At 36.7% G+C, this 25,755-nt stretch overlaps 1 protein-coding gene across 2 annotated transcripts in view; it reads left to right on the forward strand.

Moving 5' to 3' along the window:
* NDFIP2 (Nedd4 family interacting protein 2) overlaps positions 1-25,755 on the forward strand; it is a 116,659-nt gene that overhangs the window by 39,355 nt on the left and 51,549 nt on the right. For both annotated transcript variants that reach the window (XM_043994516.1, XM_043994517.1), the window contains exon 2: positions 16,861-17,017. In XM_043994516.1, coding sequence (XP_043850451.1) covers positions 16,861-17,017 — 157 coding nt within the window. The remainder of the gene's footprint in view (positions 1-16,860; positions 17,018-25,755) is intronic.

Here is a 25,755-nt window from a genome sequence, read left to right on the forward strand (position 1 = left end):
GGATCTGAGTTTCAATTCCACCTCTGATATAAATTGATTCTGTCACCTTTGGTGAGTCACTTTGTCTCTCAAGTGCTCTATGTAACTTTCTGTTAAGACTTTAAATTACACAAAAGAAGTTCCTTATCAGGACCACTATATATCAAGAAGTCACAGATCTAGTTCCTATCTTTATAAACATGGTGAAAATGTTCAGTGTACACTATTTATACACTAGGATGTGCTACCTGGCAAATATGATCATAAAATTATATCTACACGGGTCTTAGAGATTAGGTTAAGTGACTTGCCATGGGTCTCACATGTAATGAATAAGAGATGAGATTTGAACTTGGGTCTTCTTGACTCCAAATACAGTGCTTTTTTCCCCACTAGTGCCTTAACTTAGTGGATGATTAAATATTGTTTTTACACTCAATTCAGTCTGTTAATTTATGTTCTTTCTTCAGTATCTTATATTGTATACCAAGATAAGGTCAAAGTGAGTAAGAAGTTAAACATAACAGGTGATACAAATTTGGAGAGTGAAGAATACTTTGTAAGATCTATGGAGAAGGGAAGAATATTTGACCAAAGAAAATATAGAGAGCTTTATTAGATATAAAATGAATAATTTTGATTACATTAAACAAAAACAATCCAATGCAACCAAGATTAGAAGGAAAACAGAAAGCCAGGCAACAATTTTTAAAGTAAGTATCTTTGATAAGGGCCTCATTTCTCATATATAGAGAATTGAGTCAAATTTATAAGAATGCTACAAGTCATTCCCCAGTTGATAGATAGACTATCTCTCTCTCTCACTCTATATATAGATAGATGTATGAAAAGGCAGTTTTCAGATGAAGAAATCAAAGCTATCTATATTCATTTGAAAAAAATGTTCTAAATTACTATTAATTAGAGAAATGCAGATTAAGACAACTTTGAGATATGACCTCATATCTATCAGATTGGCTAATGTGACAGAAAAGGAAAATGATAAATGATGGAGGGGATATGGGAAAATTGGGACACTATACGTTGGTATAGGTGTGAAATGATCCACATTCTGGAGAACAGTTTGGAACTATGTCCAAATAGCTATAAAACTGTGCATACCCTTTGATCCAGCAATACCACTAGTACGTTTGTATCCTGAAAAGACCAAAGGAAGGGGGAAAGGACCTATTTGTACAAAAATATTTATAACAGCTCTTTTTGTGGTGGCACAGAATCGGAAATTGAGGAGATGTCCATCAGTTGGGGAATGGCTGAATAAGTTGTGGTCTGTGATTGAAATGACAAGCAGGTTGATTTCAATAAAAGCTGGAAAGACTTATATGAACTGATATAAAGTGAAGTAAGAAGAACCAGAAGACCAATGTATACAGTAATAGCAATATCGTATGATGGTCAGCAGTGAATGACTTAGCTATTTTCAGCAATATGATTTTACAGGACAGTTCCAAAGGACTCATGATAGAAAATGCTACCCACACTGAGAGAAAGAACTGATGAAGTCTGAATGCAGATGGTGGAGGGCGGGCAGTGACTCCTCTCCCCCAAATCCCTTCAAATAATGCCATAAGACAAGTCCTGGAGCAGCAGAACCCACAAAAAGATGGGGTGAGATCATTTTCCAGCCAAAGATGGCTTAGAAGATCTGCAGGAAAGGTCTGTTTTACTGGGTGAGAGTAGAGTGCAGATGGGGCCATACCATATAGACCCAGCCCTAGCCCCAGACAATCAGGCCTCTGGAGCCTTGGAATCAGCTGAGGCAGTGGCTACTCAGTTCATGGACCAGTGAGGAGGTTGAGTTGTTGGCTGGGGGGAGATTTCAGGGGTCTCTACTGGTGCTGAGGTGGAACTCTGTTGTATTGCCCATACTCAGAACCAGGAAGCAGTCTTGAGTGCCAGCCCAGGTTGGGGAGGGGCACAGGCATGCCCAAGCTTGCAGCCATAGTGAAACAGAATTATGTTCCCAGGTTAAAGAGCAAGCAGGTCTGTGGTTACTTACAGACCAGAGCACAGGCCAAGGGAGTTTAGAACATGCCTCTCCTTAAATTGTACCACCTGGGACCCCTGAAGCTTGGGACAGTGTGCTGTGGAAGCAGTGCCCCACCATAAGAAGGAGTTAAAAGTCAAGAAATAGGCTGGCAAAATGAGCAGACAGAAAAAAATGCGGGCCCTAGAAAGTTTCTTTGGTGAAAAGGAAGATCAAAATACATCCTGAGAATAAGATAGTAGAGTCAAAGATCCTACATCCAAAGCTTCCAAGAAAAATATGAATTGGTCTCAAACCATGGAAGCACTCAAAAAGGACTTTGAAGATACGGTAAGAGAGGTAGAGGAAAAATTGGAAAGAGAAATGAGAGTGATGCAGGAAGGTCATGGAAAAAAAGTCAACAGCTTGAAAAGACAAATGGAAAAGAAGATATAAAATTTCTTTGAAGAAAATAATTGCTTAAGAATTAGGATTGAGCAAATGGAAGCTAATGACTTTATGAGAAATCAAGACACAATAAAGCAAAACCAAAAGAATGAAAAAATATCTCCTTAGAAAAACAGCTGACCTGGAAAATAGATCCAGGAGAGATAATTTGAAAATTATTGGACTACCTGAAAGCCATGTTCAAAAAAAGAACTTAGATGTGATCTTCCAAGAAATTGTTAGGGAAAATTGCCCTGATATTCTAGAATCAGAAGGTAAAATAAAAATTGAAAGAGTCCACCAGTCACCTCCTGAAAGAGACCCCAAAATGAAAACCTCCAGGAATATTATAACCAAATTCCAGAATTCCCAGGTCAAGGAGAAAATATTGCAAGTCTGAATGCAGATTGAAGCATACTATTTTTCACGCGCGCATGTGTGTGTGTGTGTGTGTGTGTGTGTGTGTGTGTGTGTGTGTGTTTCCCCTTTGGGTCTGTGTCTTTCACAACATAACTAATATTAAAATACATTTTGTATGATTTCACATGTATAACCTATATAAAATTATTTAGTGTTTCAGGAAGCAAAACATTTGGAACTCAAAAATTTTTAGAAATGAATGTTAAAAAATTGTCTTTACATGTAATTGGAGGAAAAATAAAAAGTCCTTTGAAATTTTTTTTTTAGAAAATAAATTAAGCTCTTTCTTCCTGTAGTGCTCCACCCTCCCCCCAACCCCCATCCTCATCCCCAACCAAACAGAAGGTAGGGGGTAATGTTAAAACATGCTATGCAAAAAAAAAAAATGTTTTGTGCATACTTAAACCTTGACTATAAATTTTAGCTAGTGAACTACAATTGCTATGATGCTTTCTACAGAAAAAGGAAATTTGTGAAGTAGGTGGGTTTTTGTTTGTTTTCTATTTTTGTTTTGTTTTAGGGAAAATAAGTTTGAATTTGGACACATTGGATTTGAGATCCTTTGGGACATCCAGGTGGGGCTGTCCATCTCTCAAATCCAACCCCTTTCTCCTCTCACATATTTACTGCCTTAGTTCAGACCTGTATTACTTTTTTCTTGGATTATTGCAAGCCTTCTAATTGTACTCTTCCCACTTTTGTCCTTCCTATACACTGCTGAAAAAGTAATTTTCTTAAAGGGTAGATCTGACTAACTCTTACTCAATAAACTCCAGTTGCTCCCTGTTACCTCTAGGTTTAGATTTTAAGCCTTAAATACTTGACCCCAATCCATCTTTCTAGCCTCATTGTACATTATTCTCTTTCCTTCCTGCACTCTCTGATCCAGGCAAACTGGTCTGTCTATTCTTTTTTTTTTTTTTTTTTGGGTGAGGCAGTTATGGTTAAGTGACTTGCCTAGGGTCACACAGCTAGTAAGTGTTTATTGTCTGAGGCTGGATTTGAACTCAGGACCTCTTGACTCCAAGGCCAGTGCTCTATCCACTGCGCCATCTAGCTGCCCCATGTCTCTTCTTTTTTTCTTTTTCTTTTTTTTTTTTTTTTTGGTTTTTTTAGTGAGGCAATTGGGGTTAAGTGACTTGCCCAGGGTCACACAGCTAGTAAGTGTGAAGTGTCTGAGGCCAGATTTGAACTCAGGTCCTCCTGACTCCAGGGCCAGTGCTCTATCCACTGCGCCATCTAGCTGCCCCCCCATGTCTCTTCTTAATACAGGACATTACATCCTCCATACCTGGAATACGTTCCTTCCTTAATTTCCCCCCATAGAGTCTCTATCTTCTTTAAGGTATAGCATCTTTTTTTTTTTTTTTTTACATATACATACATATATTGCTCACCTTTGCAGAAACTAGGAGAAAAAAAAACACACACAAAAAAATAACAAAGAAACCAGTCTAGGGGCAGCTAGGTGGCACAGTGGATAGAGCACTGGCCCTGCATTCAGGAGTACCTGAGTTCAAATCTGGCCTCAGATACTTACTAGCTGTGTGACCCTGGGCAAGTCACTTAACCCCAATTGCCTCACTAAAAAATTAAAAATTAAAAAAAAAAAGAAACCAGTCTAAATTAATATAGTATAAATGATGCACTGAAGCAATTTGCTCTTAAAAGTTTGGGAAAGAACAAGTACAAGAGAAAGGGCTCATTGAGTAGGTAAACTCATCCAATTCATAAAACTTGTAACTTCATTTATTAGTACTCAATAGCTCTTTGAAGGGTTAATTCCATAGCTCTGATCCTTGCAAAACTATAGTAATTTAAGACCCAAGCAGGAGAGGCACTGGGTCAGATCATCAAGTATCATATGTTGGTTAATAATAACCTGTCCTCACATAAGAAAAGGACACCATTAAACAAATGAATCAAGAATGGATTAATGTGTGTTGCTTTTAGGTGGTGGCAATGGTATATATTTTTACCTGACTAGTCTCCCTTATGCCCAACAGCCTATTTATTAAGTGCAGAACAGATTTAAGTTTTATTAAGTGAAGAACAAATTAAAGAAGCTAACGAAAACAGATTATGAACTTGGAATTACAAAACAGTCTATACAGTAATGTCAGTGAAATTGCCCAAACTAGTTAATTTATCTTTTTTTTTTTTAACTTTTTTTGGGGGGCGGGGCAATGGGGGTTAAGTGACTTGGCCAGGGTCACACTGCTAGTAAGTATCAAGCGTCCGAGGCTGGATTTGAACTCGGGTACTCCTGAATCCAGGTCCGATGCTTTATCCACTGCACCACCTAGCTGCCCCCAAACTAATTAATTTATAACATAATGGACAACTTCTCCCCCATGGACTTCTGAGAGTCATCGGCAGTGCCTTAAAATGTCCAGTATCACATGAAACCACTTGTCAACTTTCAAATTTGTGAATTCCTTTATATCAGCTTCTACTACAAAGTATTGGCCTTTGAGGCATACCATCTATTGCATGAGCCTTTTCTGATCTTTCCAAATGCTAGCACCCTCCTCTTAAAACTACCTTTTAATTCACTACTTTGTATCTTTTAACTTTATGCATTATTTATTATGTACTTGTTGTCTCCTCCATTGAAATGTATGTTCATTAAACAAATTACAAGTATCAAAAATGAAAGGGGTGAATTCACCACTACGGAAGGAGAAACTAAGACAATTGTTAAGAACCATTTTGCCCAATATATGTTAATAAATTTGACAATCTAAATAAAATGGATGGATACCTAAAAAAATATAACAGAAGAAGAAATAAAATACTTAACCCAATATTAGAAAAAGAAATTGAACAAGCCATCAATTAACTTTCTATGAAAAAATCCCCAGGACCAGATGGATTAACAAGTGAATTCTACCAAACATTTAAAGAACAATTAATCCCAATATTGTATCAACTATTTGAGAAAATAAGTGAAGGAGTCCTACCAAATTCCTTTAATGAGACACATTTGGTGCTGATACCCAAACCAGGAAAAGTGAAAACAGAGAAAGAAAATTATAGAGAAATATTGCTACCAAAAATTTTAAATAAAGTACTAGCAAAGAAATTACAGCGATATATCACAAGAATCATACACTGTGACCAAGTGGGATTTATACCAGGATTACAAGGCTGGTTCAATATTAGAAAAACTATCAGCATAATTGACCATATCAATAACAAAATCAACAGAAATCATATGATTATCTCAATAGATGCAGAAAAAGCCTTTGTCAAAATACAGTACCCATTCCTATTAAAAACTCTTGAGCATAGAAATAAATGGTGCTTACCTTAAAATGATAAGTAATATTTATAGAAAACCATTGGTGAGCATTATTTGTAATGGAATAACAATAGAATCAGGGTGAAGCAAGGATGCCCATTAATCACCTCTATTATTTAATATTATACTAGTGTGGGGACCAATTTTTAATTGGGGAGTGCTAGCTAAGCGGCTCGCCGTAATATTGGGGCAAAGGAGGAGACCGGCAAGCCTCCCTCAAAACAGAACAAGATTTATTTGAACAAGAATGAACTTTAAAAAAAACCACACACACACAGGATCTGTAGGATCATGGGAAAGGAAATAAAATGGGGAAAGGGAAATTATAATACATGAAAAAATACCACTGCCCAGGAATCAGCTGAAAATACGCAGCAGAATGCCTGTTGTTTTCCAGCTTCCACCTAGAATGCCCAATTCTCCCCCAAACCTAGAAACACCCCACACAACCCCAGCCAATGGGATGGCCGCTCTGACATTCACATGACTGCCCTCACTAGGCTTCCAATCATTATAATTTTGCCAGGCCCATGTAGGTGTCAGCGAGTGGTGATGACGTGAGGTGCCAGAGCCCTGGCAACTGCTACAACCAGTGGGTGGAGCACCATGTGGTTTGCGGAGCTCCAGGCCAGTGCGTGCTGAGGCATAAAAACCTCAAATAACAATTCTTTACACTAGAAATATTAGCTATAGCAGTAAGAGAAGAAAAAGAAATGAAAGGAATTAGAATAGGTTATGAGGAAACAGAACTATCACTCTTTGCAGATTGATATGATGTCATACTTAGAAAATCCTAGAGAATCAACTAAAAAACTACTTGAAAATATTAACAGTTTTAGCAAAGTTGCAGGATGCTAAATAAACCCACATAAATCATCAGCATTTCTATGTATCACTAACAAAGTCCAACAACAACAGAGAGAAATTCCATTTTTAAAAAGTGTAGACAATATAAAATACTTGGGAGTCTACCTGTCAAATTAAACCCAGGAACTATGTAAACAGAACTATAAAACACTTTTCACACAAAGTCAGATCCAAACAGTTGGAAAAATATTAATTGCTCATAGGTAGGGTGAGAAAATATAATGAAAATGACAATCCAACTTAAGTTAATTTATTTAGAACCATACTAAACTATCAAAAGTATTTTATAGATCTAGAAAAAAACAGTAACAAAATTCACCTGGAAGAACAAAAGCCCAAGGACATCAGGGGAATTCATGAAAAAGATGGACCAGTACCAGATCTCAAACTGTATTTTAAAGTGGTAATTATTAAAACAAGCTGGTACTGGCTAAGAAATAGAGAAGTGGATCAGTGGAATTCAATAGGTACAAATTACATCATAGTAAATGACTAATCTATCATAAATCCAAAGATCCATTTTTTTTGGAACAAAAACTCATTGTTTGACAAAAATTGGTGGGAAAAGTAGAAAACAGTACGGCAGAAATTAGGTATAGGCCAACATTTTACACCATCTACTAAAATAAGGTCAAAATGAGTACCTGATTTACACATAAAAGTTAATGCTGTTAAGGCTAAAATTCTAGCTAAACTATCTAAAATATCTATTGAGTGGTTGCCAATAAATTATAAGCTTTAGCAAGAGTTAGACTTTTAAGCATTTATTAAGGAGAATAAGAATTTGGTAAAGAGAGAGAGAAAGGCCTAGATTCCTATCTATTAAAGGGAGAGCACATTTCTAGCTCCCTTCTCCGCCGGAGTCCTCAGGAAAAAGCCCCAGTCAGAGCACCAGGCTCCCCCCTTCTTCCTCCCACAAGCAAACATCACTTCCTGGCGCCAAAGAAAAGACTCCTGGTCTTGCCCTCAAAGACCTTCGCTTCATGGCAGAACTTTTCTACAGTAAGTCTCCAGCAGGTGGTGTCATTCCAATCGTTACAATGCTATAAGCAAATTAAGAGAGCATGGAATAGTTTATCTATTAAATTTATGCACAGATGAAAAATTTAGGACCAAAGAAGATACAGAGAGCAATACGAAATATAAAAAGTTTTGATTATATAAAATTAAAAGGTTTTTGTACAAATAAAACTAACGTAACCAAGATTATAAGGAAAGCAGAAAACTGGGGAAGAAATTTTGAAACAAATATCTCTGATAAAGGACTCATTTCTGAAATATATAGAGAAGTGAGTCAGATTTATAAAAATACAAGTAATTTCATGACTGATAAATGGTCAAAGGATATGAACAGGCAGTTTTCAAAGAAATCAAAGCTATGTATAGTCATATAAAAAAATCAGTGGTGAATATAACAAAAAAGGTAAATGTTGGCTGTTGGAGGGGATGTGGTAAAACTGGGATGCTAATCTACTGTTGGTGGAGTTGTGAAAGGATCCAGCCACCCTGGAAAGCAATTTGGAACTATGCCCAAAGGGCTATAGAACTCTGAATACCCTTTGACCTAACAATACCACTGCTAGGTTTATATCCCAAAGACATCCCCCAAAAGAGAAAAAGACCTATTAGTACAAAAATATTTATATCATCTCTTTTTGTGGTGTCAAAGAATTAGAAATAGAAGGAATGTCCATCAGTTGGGGAATGGCTAAATAAACTGTGGTATATGATTGTGATGGAATTATTATTGTGCTATAAGAAATGACAACCAGGATGATTTCAGAAAGGCCTGGAAAGACTATATGAACTGATATATAGTGAAGTGAGCTGAACCAGGGGAACAGTGTGCACAATGAAAGCAATACTGTTTGATGAAGATCTGAGTGACTTAACTATTCTCACCATACAATGATCCAAGACCATCTCGAAGGACTAATGATAAAGCATACTATCTGCCTCTAAAGAAAGAACTGATATTGATGAAACACAGACTGAAGTATGCTATTGTTCACTTTCTTTCATTTTTTTATTCAAGTTTTCTTATAGAAAATGACTAATATGGTAATGTTTTACATAATTGTACATGTATAACCCATATCTGATTGCTTACTGCCTATGAGAGGGGAGGGAAGGGAGGAATGAAGGGATAGAATTTGGAACTCAAAACTTTAAATAAAAAAATGTTTATTATTATTATTTTAAAAAGATTGTAACAAATGGTTTCATTTCATTTTTATTTGCATACTAATATCACATTACTCCCATGCCATAAGCTTTTGTTTCTTCAGTTTCTTTTAGGATACCTTTTTCTTTTGAGCAACCTCCTCTTCTGGTTTAGGAACAATTTGTTCCTTTTCAGACAGTATCATCTCAATATGGCAAAGGGGAACTCATGTATAGATAGATTTGTCTGTGAACCCTGTAAGTACGCCATTGCATTTTGAAGGCCTTGTTAACCTGGATATGCTCAATGACAAGAGAACCCACATCCAAACCCTTCAATTCAGCGTTACTTTCTGCATTTTTAAGCATATGAAGCAATAATTTAGCACTCTTTTTGGGCCAACCACCCTGTGTCCAACCCTCTTGCTTAGCCTGGGCATACCTGCCAGCTCTATCATTGTATCAGTGGAAGGGAACACATTGTTTCTTCGATGTAACATCTTTCAAGTACTTGGTAGCTTTTCAGATATGCATGCCCTTGATAGTTTGGGCTATTTCACAGGTATTCTTGAAGTGGACCCAGAGATTTGAACCCCTTGACTCGCATGATTTTGTGGGGTTCTCTGGATCAATAGAGTACCTCACCATTTTAAATGATTACCTAGGACAGCTCAAGGGAAGAGGGAGAGCAAAGCCTTTCGGGATACTTGATGAAAACTCCTATTATTATTATTTTTTAAAAAAGAAATGTGTGCTCGTTGTCATTAGGGATTGTTTCATTCTTTGTGCTTTCACCCCCAGTATGGAGGCCTGGCACATTAGCCCTTAATGAATGTTGTCTGATTGATTGGACTTCAGAAGACATATGTAGTCTAGTTGTATAGATTGTGGAGTCATCAGCATAGAAATAATTTCAAACCACAAGAACTAATCAAATCACCAAATAATCATAAAAAGAGAAAATAGAGAGCCTAGGAATGAGTCCTCTTGTGTACAGATACATAGGGAGCAGGACGTGCGTGCTGAATCTGTAAAAGAGACTGAGAAGTCAGGCAGGAGAAAAGGGAAAACAATGTCATAAAAATCCTGGAAAGAGAGAATATCTGGAATTGAAGGAGGGTAGTCAAGGGTATCATCTGGAAAGGTAAAGAAGGATGAGGACTGAGAAAGGCAACTAATAAAATGTTTAACCCAAGAACGAGTATGAAGAGTTAATGGGATTCAAGAAATGAAAAGCAGTGATTATAGACAGCTCATTATAGTTTAAGGGTAATGTCCCTTTCCTATCTTATAGTTATTCTTAATTTTCTCCTTTCCCTTCATGGCGCTCTCTTTCTCTCTCTCTCTCTCTCTCTCTAGGTGAATATTATTCTGAGAATGAGTTCATAGTCTTTTTTTTTTTTTTTTGTGGGGCAATGAGGGCTAAGTGACTTGCCCAGGGTCACAGAGCTAGTAAGTGCCAAGTGTCTGAGCCTGGATTTGAACCCAGGTTCTCCTAAATCCAGGGCCCGTGCTTTATCCACTGTACTACCTAGCTGCTCCTTAAGAGATTATTTTATTCTAATTGGATTTGAGTGTGAGAGGATATAATTTTTTCTGGCTATAAAAGCATTGAAATATTACTCTTGAGTTAAGCACTCCCCACTCCTCCTTATATTCTCTTCCCATTCATTTCAGTTCTATATCTCTATGATCAAATTTGATGAAATTGAGTATAGAAATTTAGTGTCTACCAGCCTAGACTAGAGCCATGTAGATGGCTCTTTATAAAAAATAATTAATAAAAACTTACTTTGATATTTTGATTTGTGGCCTTGTGTATTCTTCAGTCAGTGCAGAGAACAGCCCCCTCATTTATCCAGCTCTAGATTTATGATCATATTTTCATTCTATATCTTTCAATAAAAATCCTTCATATATGATCTGTCAAGTATGCTAGAGGTCTTGATGTGTTCTTTTACTATCACAAGCATAACATTTCTGACTGACCATCTCTTATGTGACTTTTCTTCAAGTAATTTATGTCTTTATGGCATTTTATACCATTTCTTGAGAGAAAGTAATCTTTGATAATATGATGTAGCCTACTTAGATCTACTCTGTAGCTTTCATTATTCTAATTTCACTGAATCCTGGAAAAGTACAAAGCCTTTTCAATGAACTCTATAGCCACTTGCTAGAGACTGGTATAACCATACCTGCTGGACAGAAAAACAAAAAAAAAAGATGAAAACTACATTATTGCCCAGCGTTATTGATACAGATGGACAGTTTCCCTGCCTGTTTTAACTGCTTTGCATCTTCGAAGTTTTCAAAGAGGAGGTACCTTGGGCATTTACCCTGAAGGTAATAGGTCTCTAGTATGGGGTGCAGTTTAACTAATAGGATCATATATTAGAGCTAAAAAGGCCCTTAGATTCTGTCTAATCCAAATATTTTACATTTGGGGAAACTGAAGCCTAGAGAGTTTGAGTGATTTGTCCAATGTTACATAGATTGTAAGTTATAGAACCCTTGGTTTCAAAGCCAGGTCCTTTGCCTTCAAGTTAAGCCTTTCTACAGCTCTATGCACAAGGAAAGGCTTGCATCTTGAAACACCAGAGACAAAGCAGAAGAGAGGAAAAGGCAGAGTATATATCCAGCTCTCAGTACTTAAGGGTGAAGTATACAATTGGATCTCAGTTGCTTGGGTGTGGGAAAGGTGGGTTGCTAAGCCTTGATTGCAGTTCTCTTAAGGCCACGGGAGAAGGAGAAAGGAAATGGAGCCTTCGAAAGGCTTTCCTCAAGACTTGGGACCCAAAATTGTCAACCTCTTATTATTTTTTTCTAGTATCTTTCATATCAGAGCATCTAAGAGACAGATATGAGGGTTGAAAATTATTATAAAGAAAGGTGTAGTCTCCTCCTTGTCTTGATTTGTCTCCCATCTTTGATAATACCATCAAGGAACTGCTAGGACTGACTTTTGAGGCCTAGATGGCTATAGCATGGGTTAGAAGTTTCCAGAGTGGAAAAGTCTAGCAAAAGAAAGTAGTAGAGCTTAGATCATAGCCAGCCTGTTGCCTACTAGATTTATAGATCTGAGAGTTCCCAAACCACAATTTTTTTGGACTTTTTCAAATAGGAAATCGTTAAGTTATTAGTTTGTCAGGGAGTTGGGTTCAGAGTTGAATCAGGAGAAATTGTACTGAATTGCATTGGGGAACTTTTGCAGTACTTTCAGTGATTGTGGGTTTCTGTAGACTTTCATCTGTTTAATTCTAATATTCTCCCAGTGATGCTATATGCCTGCCAATCATGGAAGTAAATAATTAACCTTTCCAAGAAATCTTGCTAATATATATAATAAATGTATTAGCTCACAAAAATTTATTCTTCCAATGCTATCCCTTCAGGAAATATATTCACAGTGATATAAGAAAATTTTATATATGTATATATGTATACACATACATACATATACACAGAGGGAAGACACTAGAATTTAGGGGAATCTGGAAGGTTTCCTATAGATGGTTGATTTTAGCTGGCACTTGAAAGAAGTCAAGAGGAGGATAGAGGAGGGAGAATATTTTAAGCATGTGGTACAACCAAGTTGAAATGCCCAGTCTGGAGATGAAGTGACATATTTGAGGAACAGCAAGGTCAGTTTCACTGGGTTACTCGTGTGTGTTTGCATTTGATTAAGGGGGTTGTAAGGTGTAAGAAGATTAGAAAAGGGGAACAGATAATCAATGGCATTGAATACAAAAGAGGATTTTATATTTGCTCCTGTAGTTGAAAGGGAATTATTAGAGCTTATTGAGTAGGGAAGAAGTGGGGAATAACATGGTCAAATCTGTGGTTTAGGAATATAATTTTGATAGCATAGTGATAGTATACTGGGGAGGGGAGAGACTTGTGGCAAGTAAATTAATTTAGATAGAATTGTCATCTTTATTATATTAGCATTGCCCAACTCCCTAATTAATATCTATATTTGTGGAATTTTTTTATTTCTGTAAATCTTATTTTATGTTTTATTCATATAATTTCTGTGCAAGTCATGGTAGGTGACCCAGCAATACTGCTACTAGATCTGTACCTTAAAGACATAAAAGACAAAGGAAAAGGATCCATATGTATAAAAATATTCATAGCAGCTTTTTTTTGTAGTAGCAAAGAATTGGAAGCTGAGGGGATGTTCATCATTTGGGGAATGACTGGATAAGCTGTGGTATATGATTGTGATGAAATGCTTGTGTTGTAAAAAATGATGAAAGGGATGGTTTAAGAAAAATTGTGAGAGGCAGCTAGATGGCGCAGTGGATAGAGCACCGGCCCTGGAGTCAGGAGTACCTGAGTTCAAATCTGGCCTCAGACACTTAACACTTACTAGCTGTGTGACCCTAGGCAAGTCACTTAACCCCAATTGCCTCACTAAAAAAAAAAAGAAAAAGAAAAACTGTGGAAGGCTTGGAAGAATTCTTGTAAAGTGAAGTGAACCCAGTTAGGAAAAGATTGTACATAGTAACAGTAATACTGTAATGATCAGTTGCAAAAGAATTAGCTACTCTGATGAACAGTGACCCACAACAGTTCCAAAATACTAATGATTAAAAATGCTATCCACCTCCAGAGAGAAAATTAATGGACTCTTTTTAAAAATTTTATTTTATTTTACTTTTTTGCAAGGCAGTGAAGGTTAAGTGACTTGCTCAGGGTCACACAGCTAGTAAGTGTCAAGTGTCTGAGGTCATATTTGAACTCAGGTCCTCCTGAATCTAGGGCTGGTGCTCTATCTACTGCGCCACCTAGCTGCCCCTACTTTTTTTTTTTTAAACTATGTCTATTTTTACTGTTACTTTTTCTGGAATCATTATTACTAATGGTTTTTTGAGCTTATCTGAAACATAATAATTTGTGTTCTAAACCCTGTATTTTAACTGTGTGAATCTTTGTTTCAATTGTTTTTTTTTTAATAGCATTGAATTCTGCTTTAGAATCTATTCTACTTGTTTTTTTGTTTTTTTGGTGTGGCAATTGGGATTAAGTGACTTGCCTAGGGTCACACAGCTAGTAATTGTTAAGTGTGTGAGGCCGCATTTGAACTCAGGTCCTCCTGAATCCAGGGCCAGTGCTCTATCCACTGCACCACTTGTTTTAAGGGTGACTTAATCCTATTCATGTTCTAGTACATGGTTATGTTTGGTAATTGTTCATTTTCTTCCATCATGCCCTTTTATATTCTCTCCTCTGTTGTCAGGAAGGAATAAGAAAATGGTAAAAGAGCAAGCATGTGATCAATCTTAATGATTTGTAATTAAAGTGATCTGCTTACAATCACTACTGTTTTTTACTTCCTTTCATCTAGACCTTGATCACTGGTTCTTACTCTTTCTTTTAATCCCTCTATTACATCTGTCTGCTGAAGTTGGTTTGTTTAAATATATACATATATATATATATTCTAAAATGCTTCTATAAAAAATTCTGTGATGTCTTCAATTTTCTTTTGTTCTATTCTAATAAAAATCAGGTTCATAATAATGCCCATTCCCCTTCTATTCCTTTCTCCTTGTTCATCTATTTTATCCTCTGTTATGAGAAATAATAAGTTCTATACCCTTTTTCATTCTTCCCTGGGATGTTATGTTTTTGCCCCTGTTTATTTCCTTTTTTGGGGGGTGGGGCAGGGCAATGAGGGTTAAGTGATGTGCCCAGGGTCATATAGCTAGTAAGTGTCAGGTGTCTGAGGCCGGATTTGATATTTCCTCTTAAGAACATTAAAACAGAACAAAACCAATTGTTGTTCACATCATTTACTTCTCTTAATCTCTCTGTTCTTATTTCAGAGTATTTGCTCTTTTCTAGTCTTAAGGAAGACTTTCATTAAGTGGCCATGTTTTATTATAGGGTTATATATCCTCAGTCTCCCAGGATAAATTGTTCTTCATTGTATGCTATTGGCGTTTGGTTTTTGGAGTATTTCAAGATTTTCTCTTCTTTTAAGTAGTAGCGGTCAAATCTAATGTAATGCTAAGTATTTTCCATTGAATTCTTTCTTTCTGTCTGTTTGCATTATTTTTGTTTTGATTTTGGTGATGAAATTTCTGACAGTTTCTCATTTGGGACTTATTTCAGTAGGTTACCAGTGTATTCTTCCTAATTTCATTGTAGTCTCTGATTATTTTAATTCATTATTTCTTGATGTTATATTAGCTTTTATGGTTTGGGGGGGAATACAGTGATTTTCTTTCTTTTTTCCCAGCCTTTTGTTTTTGTTTTAATATTTCTTGACTCCAGGAGTCACTGAATTTTATTTATTCCATTTTCATTTCCAGAGTGTTTGTGCAAGGTTTTCTGCCTTCTTTCCCAAGTTCTATATTTTCCTTCCAATTCTTTCTTCTAGAGCGCTTATATTATTTATAATTTGATTTTTAAAATCTTGCTTCATTTTTTCCAAGTACTAAAATAGTTCTTGCAGCTAAGCTGTATGATAATTATTATTTCTGAAACTCTGATTATAGTTTTGAATGACTGTCTTATTCTGGTTGTACAATTTAGTTATCTCTTAATTCATAATAGTTCTTCATAGTGTTCATTGTCTTCTAACTATAACATCAATCTAAGTTCCTGATTTGAGATTTTGTAGCAGGCCCAGGCTTTGCTCCTTTCTTCATTGCTCAGACTTTTCAGCCAAAATGGCATAGTTTTGATTCCCCTGAAATGTTTCTAGCTTGGGGGGCAGCTAGATGGCGCATGAATGAAGCACCAGCCTGGTTTTCAGGAGTACCTGAGCTCAAACCCGTCCTCAGACACTTGACACTTACAAGCTGTGTGGCCCTGGGCAAGTCACTTACCTTCATTGCCCTGCAAAAAAAAAGATTCTAGTTTGTGTTGGTAGAATTATGGCTTGTTGACCTTCTTTTGTTCTCGCTTTTTAGTCAGAGTGAATGCAGTTTGAGAACTGGATTTTTATGTTGCCATCTTTAACAGGAAGTGACTATCTTATTTAAACGCTATTCACACCCATTGATGTGTTTAGTTCACATTGATATGTCTTCCTTTTTTGAATTTTGACTCTAAAAAGGGAACATGAAATGTCAGATTTTGTCATTTTGTCAAATGAACTTTTATTAATACTGAAAATCTTTTTTTTGGGGGGGGGTCTTTATCTGTTTACCTACCTTTGGAAGATCAATTAATGAATGTGTGCCTTTTATTAAGACAGAGTAAGTTTTATAGACTGTTTTATACCATAAGTTTATAATACATATGACTGTGTTGCAAATGAGATCTCTTGGTATTTTAGTAGCTAAATACCCTTGGACAGGGATCCATTTTTTTGATTGTATAGATTTTGTTTTTTCACAGTGACTTGTTTTCAACTCCATTTATAATGGGTGGTCCTGTGATGGTAGGATTGGGAAATTCTAACTTATTTTGGAGGAATGGGAAGAATGTACCTTGGAATTAGTTTCCTTTTTTCTTTTTTATTAAACAAATTTATGTAACTTGGCTTTAACTTTTTATATTTGGAAAGTAAAAGACCATATTTATTAGCAACTCTTTTCTAAGTATTCTTTAGCTTACTAGACTTTATAATTAGATCAATTTAGCATTGTTTTAGAGTTCTGAGAGGAAATTACTTTGGTATTCAGTACCTTACATTTTCTTTGGTTATATTTAATGAATTCCATTTTTTCTTTAGCTTCATAATGAAGATGATAATTCAGAATCACCTGCTGCTGAGCTACCTTCACCTTCAACACAGATAGCACGAACTTCTCCTTCTGCACCCATACTTGAACCTGAGGCTTCTCCTCCACCATACAGTAGCATTAGTGTGGAAGCTGCTGCTGCTTCAGGTAATTTAAGAATTCTTATGTTCATCTCTGATTAGGCATATTTAAATTTGGTGAGACAAGGGAAATGCCACTTGTCTATATATAAAATCTCAATTTTTTTGAAGATGTTATTGGTAGTTGGTGGCTGCATAATTTTTTCTGCTGTAAACTTAGGGCAATCATTGGTTTGTTTGAAGTGATGATTTTAAAACATTTCTTATTATTTGCAGTTATTCTGCTTTACATCTCTTACTGTATCTTTTTCCAAAAAAGAAACCATTAATAATATTCTTTGTCTAGTTCTTTCTGTTGCAACTTTGTGGCATTTCATTTTTGATAGTCACATGAATTTTAAGACTAAAAGTGATTCCCAGCTCTGTTTCCCACACTAAGGCCCCAGAGTGCTATGGTTAGCATAGAACATGCTATCACATTTGACTTTTCCCTAGAGTCATACCTTCCTAATTATTCTATTTTTGTACTTTTTTCAGAATTTTCCCAGACATTTTACCTATTTGTCAAAAAATTATTTACTATTTTCAACCTTTATCCTAGAAATATTCCATGTAAAATATTTCTATTTTTCTGCCAGACTATCTTATTTTCTTTTGTCCAATCACTCTTATTATTTTATTTATTTTTTGTTGGTGTGGCAGTTGGGGTTAAGTGACTTGTCCAGGTTCACACAGCTAGTAAGTGTTAAGTGTCTGATGCTGGATTTGAACTCAGGTCCTCCTGACTCCAGGGCCAGTGCTCTATCTACTGCGCCACCTAGCTGCCCCGTGTCCAATCACTCTTAAAAAATGACCTCCTTTTAACTTTCTCTGAGCAACTCAGTACGTAAATGCTTGGTCCTTTGCTTGTCCGTAATTTTGCTTTCTGAATTGTTATACTTGATCTAAATGTATGAGAGTTGAAAAAAGTTCCTTAAAGATTATCTAGTTCAGTCATAATTGACATATAGCCCTTAAAATTTGCAAAGCAGAATTCCAGTGTCAGGATGGCAGAGTGAGGAAGTAACCCTCTGTATCCCTCCCAAATTTCCCCTCCAAACCAGAAAGCCTCCTCAGAATTGTTCTAGGAGCTGGGAAGCAGCTTACCAGCCCTACGGGAAAGGTCTCTTCTACCTGGAGGAGAACAAGGTCTAAGAGCAATAGCAGCAGCTAGCCTAACAGAAAAGAGCCTGAAGCATTGCTTCCTCAAGGGAGGGGATATTGGGGAAGGTGTTGATCATAAGGAAAACACTTGTGAGGAGGGAAAGAGTTGGGGAGTAAGAGAAAGAGGGATAAACAAGGGAAAAAGAGTATGCAGGGAAATACACAGTTATAACTATAAATGGGATAAACTCACCTATTAAATGAAGGTAGACAGCAGAATGGATTAAAAACCAAAATACATTGTTTATAGGATATACATTTGAAGCAGAGATACACACAGGGTAAAGGTAAGGGGCTGAAACAGAATCTATTATACTTTAGTTGAAGCAAAAAGAAAACAGGGGTAGCAATCATTATTTCAGATAAAGCAAAAGCAAAAATAGATCTAATTAAAAGAGATAAAGAAGGAAACTATATCTTTCTGAAAGGTACCATAGACAGTAAGATCATATCAACCCATAACATATATGCACCAAGTGGTATAGTGACTAAATTTTTGAAGAAGTTTAATGAGGTACAGGAGGAAATAGATAATAACTATGCTAGTGGCCGACCTTAACCTTCTCCTCTCAGAGCTGGATAAATCTAGCCAAAGAGTAAACAAGAAAGAAGTTAAGAAAGTGAATAAAATTCTGGAATATTGATTATTTACTGCTAATGAATGGGAAGAGGGAGAGGAGAGAGGGAAGGAAAAATAGAATTTAGAACTCAAAACTTTAAATAAAGATGTTTTTAAAAAATATGCATATAAATTTCTTCACATAAATTAACTCCATTTTCCAGAAGGAAAGACTTCTATGATAATGTACAGAGTATGACTCTAGAATTTAGGTACCTAAATACAAATTCCCTGATTTTTACCTGTCACAAGTTATTTTACTTTCTTCTACTTACCTATAAAATGAAAGGGTTGAATTAGATAGGTAAAGGTCTTCCAATGCTATGATTCTAAACTTCCTGAGAGAAGAGAAGTGAGGTGTCTAACCTCCCACAGAGCCTGAGTTTGAACAAAAATCTTGAATCCATATTGCTTCCCTGTCTTGTTGATACCTGCTGGCATCATTATTGCTTGTCTTTGACCTGGCCTCTATTTGGTAGATCTGAAACCTGTCAAACTGTCATGAATAGATAGGGATTATTTTTTGTTTGTTTGTTTGTGGCAGCAAAACATTTTTTTCTTTTTTCTTTCTTTCTTTCTTTTTTTTTCTTTTTTGCTGGGCCATGGGGGTTAAGTGACTTGCCCAGGGTCACACAGCTAGTAAGTGTAAAGTGTCTGAGGCCGGATTTGAACTCAGGTACTCCTGACTCCAGGGCCAGTGCTTTATCCACTGTGCCACCTAGCTGCCCCAAAACATTTTTTCTTAAAACTATATAGTTATTCATGCCAAATATTCTTCTCTATGTTGCAGAATATTTTTCCTCATAGTGTCATATAATGGAAAGAGAGTTGAATTTTGGTCGTGTGTGGTGGAATACTACTGAAATCTCCACCTCCTGGGGAGGCTGAGGCTGGCAGAACACTTGAGATTGGGAGTTCAGAGCTGCAGAGGGTTTTGCTTATCAGTTGTTCATACTAAGTTCCGCATTAATATGGTGAGCCCTCAGGAAAGGTGCTAGCTACCAGGTTGTCTAAGGAAGGGCAAACTGACCTGGATTAGAAATGTAGTAGCTCAAAACTCTCATGCTGATTAGAGTGGGATTGTATTTGTAAGTAGCTTTTGCACTTCTAGCTGATGCCTGGTAGGTATTACTCAGCATTTTTTTGTTTTTGTTTTTGTTTGTTTGTTTAAAAATGTTTTGGATTCGTAGCTAGAGAGCCTAGGTTTGAATTCTGGCTCCTCTACTTGCTACTTCTAGACCTTGGGCAAGGCATTTTATCTCTGGGCTTTAGTTTTTCCTCAATTACAACATCCAGTGGTTAGATTAGATAATCTTTTTGGTCCCTTCTAGCTCTAAATCTTTGAATCTATAAACATAGTTTTCACTTAACTTTCTCTGATAACACCATAGAATCGATTTTCCGGTCACCTTTAATAGGAGAGAAACCTTTTCAACTTTTGAAGTCATTGTGGTTTGGATGATGGTAAATACTTACTTAAAGTTATGTATTCTCAATTCCATTATGCTATCTGGCATTGAATATATCACATTACTTTGTCCAAGGATGATTATGGTTATTTAAATGCTGAATATTTGTAGTGTTAGTAAAAATTGCTGATCCTATAACATATACATTTATCAACAGTATCTTTACTTATTATTCCTTTTAACTCTAAGTCTGAGTTGATGGTATTCTTATGTTGAAGAAACACCTTTAAAAAAAGAAAAGAATTGAAGAGTAGAAAAGTAGTGTTAACCTCCTGCCATTTCCAACACATTTCTTGTGGCATAATCTCAGATATTTTTCTTTTAGTCTATTTTTTAAAAAATGTCAGAAGTTTTTTCTTGGACATTTATGTTTTTGTATTGTAACGATTGTAATGATGCCCCTGCTGGAGACTTACTGTAGGAAAGCTCCAACATGAGGAGAGGGCCTCTGAGGGCAGGACCATGCAGCTTTTCTTTGGTGTCAGGAAGTGACGTTTGCTTGTGGGAAGAAGAACGGGGAGGCTGGCGCGCTGGCTGTCTCTCTTTCGTGTGGACTCTGGCGGAGAGTGGAGCTAGGAATGCTCTCTCCCTTTAATAGATAGATGAATTTAGGCCTTTCTCTTTCTCTTCACCAATTTCTTATTCTCCTTAATAAATGTTTAAAAGTCTAACTCTTGTTAAAGCTTATAATTTATTGGTGACCACTCATTGGATATTTTAGACAGACTAGCTAGAATTTTAGCCCTTACAGTATGTTGTTTCTGTTCATTCTTCCTTTGCCAATTTTATTTTTATCAAACCTTTTTTAATTATATCTATAATCTTAAGCTTTTTTTATTTTAATGATCCATTAAAATATTCATTTAGTAGTACTTTTCTTGCGAGACAGTAGGGGTTAAGTGATTTAGCCAGGGTCGCACAGCTGGTAAGTGTCAAGTGTCTGAGGCCAGATTTAAGCTCAGGTCCTCCTGACTCCAGGGCTGATGCTCACTGTGCCACCTAGCTGCCCCAGTACAAAAGCAAAATTAATACTCTTGGACTTCTTAGGGCTTCCTGAGTTGTTTATAAATTGGGAACTTATTGTTGTTGAGTTGTTTCAATTGTATCCAACTCTCCCTGACTCCATTTGGGGTTTTCTTGAGAAAGATACTGGATTGGTTTGCTATGCTCTTTTCTTCTCCAGCTCATTTTAAGTGACTTTCCCAGGGTCACACAGCTAGTAAGTGTCTGAGGCCAGATTTAAATTCAGATCCTCCTGACTCTAGGACCAGCATTCTATCCACTATGCCCCCTGGCTGTCCCAGTAAATTTTAATAACTAAGATTTTGGTTGATTTATTGCTTTACTTTTCACAATTTTATTTTTTTATTCTTTTATTGTTTTTTTCTCTCCTTAAATTTAGCTCCAAAAATTAATTTACCCCCAAACTACTAAGTGTATTTTACTTTGTAAATATCTTTTAGATGATTTCAATAATAGATAGATAGAATAGATAGAATTGAAAGTGGCAATAAGAATCATCCATTTAAACTACTACTGTACCTTTCAGAGAAGCACTAAGTAGGTGCTTTAAAACTGTGCAAGTAAACAACAACAACAAACCCTGACATATTTTCCATAATTTGGGCACCTAATGAAATGATGATGTATTTGTTTTCCCAACTCCTACTATTACGGCACAATTGACACAGAAAATACTCAGCCAGGTACTCAAGGTGGAGAGAGAGAGTTTATTATGTGAGGGCCCAAGGTGGGATCAAACCTCCAACAATGGGCCTGGAGTCTTGTACCCACCTGGTTATATACAAAAAGAGTAGGCATGGTATAGTGGTATAGTCATCATTACAGGACAGCAAGATACATACAAGTGTATCAAATAAGGATTTGAACTCAGGTCCTTCTGAATCCAGGGTCATTGCTCTATCTACTATGCCACCTAGCTGCCCCAAGAGTTATTGTTTTAATCAAGTATTTATGATTGGTAAAAGAAAGGTGTACCCTGTTTGCACTGACAGCATGAACAGGAATATGAGTGTAAACTGTTGGGAATTTTTGAGAAAAAAAATCATTTGTAAACATCCTTTGTGCATATCAAAATATTTATTTCTCAACCATTTGCAATGCAACAGATCTATAAGAGGGCTTAGCTAAATTAGATATACCCCAGTCTTTTACTGTGACACATTCCTAGCTTTGAGAAATAGTTTGATGACTATCCTGTATTAAGTAATTCAAAGCCAAAGGCTGTTCTTAGGCATTGTGGTTCAATGGTTAGAGACTAAAAGAAGCTATTTTCCTTTGAAACTTTTACACATTACAAATAATTCCTGATTTTAAGCTATTCTCCAACAAAAGATTTTAAGACAAATGAAAATATTAGGCACTAGATGCTTATTAGGGATAGCTCTCCTCGTGCGTGTACCCCCCCCCTCAGCAGAAACTGCCACATAGAAAAGCGGGGGTTATGGGGACTTTAGGACACATGGTATCTTCCATTTGATTTTAGACCCTGGAACCATTCTGGTAGTTATAATCCCAAAATATATTATCATTTTAAAACCTATTCTGGTACAAAGATCAATCATTAAAGATTACTTTTATATAATAAGTGACTTTATAAAATTCTCAGTACAACCATTCCTTATCTTGGGAATTTCACAAGCTCTTTTCTGGCAAATTTACAAATTAAGGGGCCTCTAGAAGGTCCTTTCCTATGATTTTTTTCTTCTTTTCATAAAATAATTTACCAGTATTCCCCTTTATCTTCAAAATCAATTAACATAGGAATCTCATATGATTTACAGTTATTTCCAATCTTAACACACACTAATTGAAAAGTTACTTAACTTATAATTTGCAAGACTCCATAACCAACTGGTCTTTCACTCTAACTCAAATATTTCCAAACTCACACAAACCTTTTCTCTCTCTTTTTTTTCTTAGAAATTCCCAACAGTTTACACTCATATTCCTGTTCATGCTGTCAGTACAAACAGGGGAAACCTTTCTTTTACCAATCATAAATACTTGATTAAAACAATAACTCTTGGGGCAGCTAGGTGGTGCAGTGGATAGAGCACTGGCCCTGGAGTCAGGAGTACCTGGGTTCAAATCTAGCTGCAGACACTTAACACTTACTAGCTGTGTGACCCTGGGCAAGTCACTTAACCCCAATTGCCTCACTAAAAAAACAAAAACAAAACAAAACCAATAACTCTTAATTATAGTACTTCAGATCATGTTGGTCAGCAAACAGCTTTCTAAACATTCATTCCTCCTTCTTACTTAAAACGAAATTAAACTTCCTCATACTTTCTCAACATGCTTAAACCATCTGAAAATAGCAAAATGGCAGTTTAGCTAATATTTCACTAAAGGCCCTACATTTTTTTTTAAAAACTTGAAACAAAACCCCTCAATTCTGAGCTGCCCCCTTGGGGAGACATGACCAGGTGTGCCACACCCCTGTGGTGCCAGGGGGAGAGATTTTGAGCTGCCCCTCCCCTAACCCCCATCACCAGTGGGGGATGGTCTCTCCATTTGTTAGTTTCCCACTCAGGGAGAAAGACATCTCAGAGAGCCATGCCCTGTGCTCTCTCCTAGCTTTCCTTCTCCCAAGCAAACCATTATACACAGAAAATCATTTATATAAACATTTGCCTTATGCTAAACACTTTACAATCATGTGATCTCCACAACCCTGGTAGGTAAGCTTTATTACAGAAAAGTAAACTGGCTAGTAGATTTCTTCCAGGGCAGATTTTAGTTTAATAAAATCAACTGTGGATTTATAATCATCATCACAAATCCCTGCAAAACCAAATTTGTCTCCCCTTTAGTTAAGGACCTCCGTAGCTATATTAGAAACTTAGCGGATAACAAGCTTAAAGTTAAAACATGCTGGCTTTCACAGGCTCTCTGAGAATCCATTCTGAATCGTATTCTCTTTTGACATGCATTTCCTCTCTCAGTGATTACTGCCCTCTACACAGCTGTGTCTCACTCCATGTTGCCCATTTGTTACACTCTTTCCAAGTTTAAAACAGTTCCCTCCCAATCCTTTTTTCCTTATGAGGGTTGATCAGACCCTACTTCTGCCCAGTAGGGGCAGACCTGTCTAGTGGGGCCCTGGCCTTACCTTCCCAGTAGTCCCATTCTTGGTCTTCGTCTTCTACACCGCTAATGAGTCCAGATACCAGGTTATACCATGGTAGGTTGCTTCAGAGAGTCCTGTCCAAAAAGGGTCCTGAAAACAATTCAGGTGGCACCTCCCTGTCGATGACAGGGCTTTCTGAGAGTCTGTGAGGCCTGAACTGGTGGCACAAAGGGGCCAATGTGGTTGAGGTTTCCCAGGCAAAGCGCCAAATGTTATGGCACAATTGACACAGAAAATACTCAGCCAGGTACTCAAGGTGGAGAGAGAGAGAGTTTATTATGTGTGGACCCAAGGTGGGATCAAACCTCTAACAATGGGCCTGGAGTCTTGTAGCCCACCTGGTTATATACAAAAAGAGTTGGTGTGGGATAGTCATCATTACAGGAAAGCAAGATACATACAAGTGTATCAAACAAGGATGAGGTAAGTGATTACTTTACAAGGGACAAAGGAGAGACAGGCCTGCAGCTGCAGCTGGAACACAGCAAGGCTAGGACCTGTCTGGGACAGACAAAGCCTATTTTTTATTGATTTGGAAAATCACAAATAGGCTTTGACGTGTCAAAGTTATGATGAAAATTTCCTTTTACTACATGGTGTAAAGTACTGTTGATATGGCGAAGTAGTGAGTTTAGACTGGGAGAAACTCATTGTATTATAGGGTTGGTCATTGTATGGTAGGATTGATCAAGTTAACCTTATAAGTTCCTTTCTGTTGAACAGTTTAACACTTCTGTGCTTGAATTTAGAGTCATAAAAAGTTACATTATTAAAAATAGTAATAACCTTGTAGATATTTACAATGCATTCTCTGAAGCTTTTAATAAATTCTTAGAACCTCATAAAAGATAGAAGGAAAGCAGGTGGTAAAATAAAACCATATGCTTTAAAAATATATATTTAGAATTTTATTTTCCAAATTACATGTAAAAACAAATTTTGACATCAATTTTTTAAAACTTTGTGTTCCAACTTCTTCCCCCCACCCCAACTCAAGCAATTCAATATAAGTTACCATATGCTTTTTTTTTTTTTTGTGGGGCAATGGGGGTTAAGTGACTTGCCCAGGGTCACACAGCTAGTAAGTGTCAAGTGTCTGAGGCCAGATTTGAACTCAGGTACTCCTGAATCCAGGGTCAGTGCTTTATCCACTGCGCCACCTAGCTGCCCCCTTACCATATGCTTTTTAAAAAAGCTGCAGTGCTTTTATGGTCTTTTAATTGTCATTTTTCCCTCTCCTGCCCCCAGTTGATTATATTTCATCACACCTAACAGGAACGATCAGAGATATTATCCTAATAAGTTGTTCCCTTCAAGGAGTATATCTTACTTTTGAGAATGTAGCAAGCCTCCCCAAA

The sequence above is a fragment of the Dromiciops gliroides genome, chromosome 3, assembly GCF_019393635.1.
Source record: "Dromiciops gliroides isolate mDroGli1 chromosome 3, mDroGli1.pri, whole genome shotgun sequence".
Lineage (NCBI taxonomy): Eukaryota > Metazoa > Chordata > Mammalia > Microbiotheria > Microbiotheriidae > Dromiciops > Dromiciops gliroides.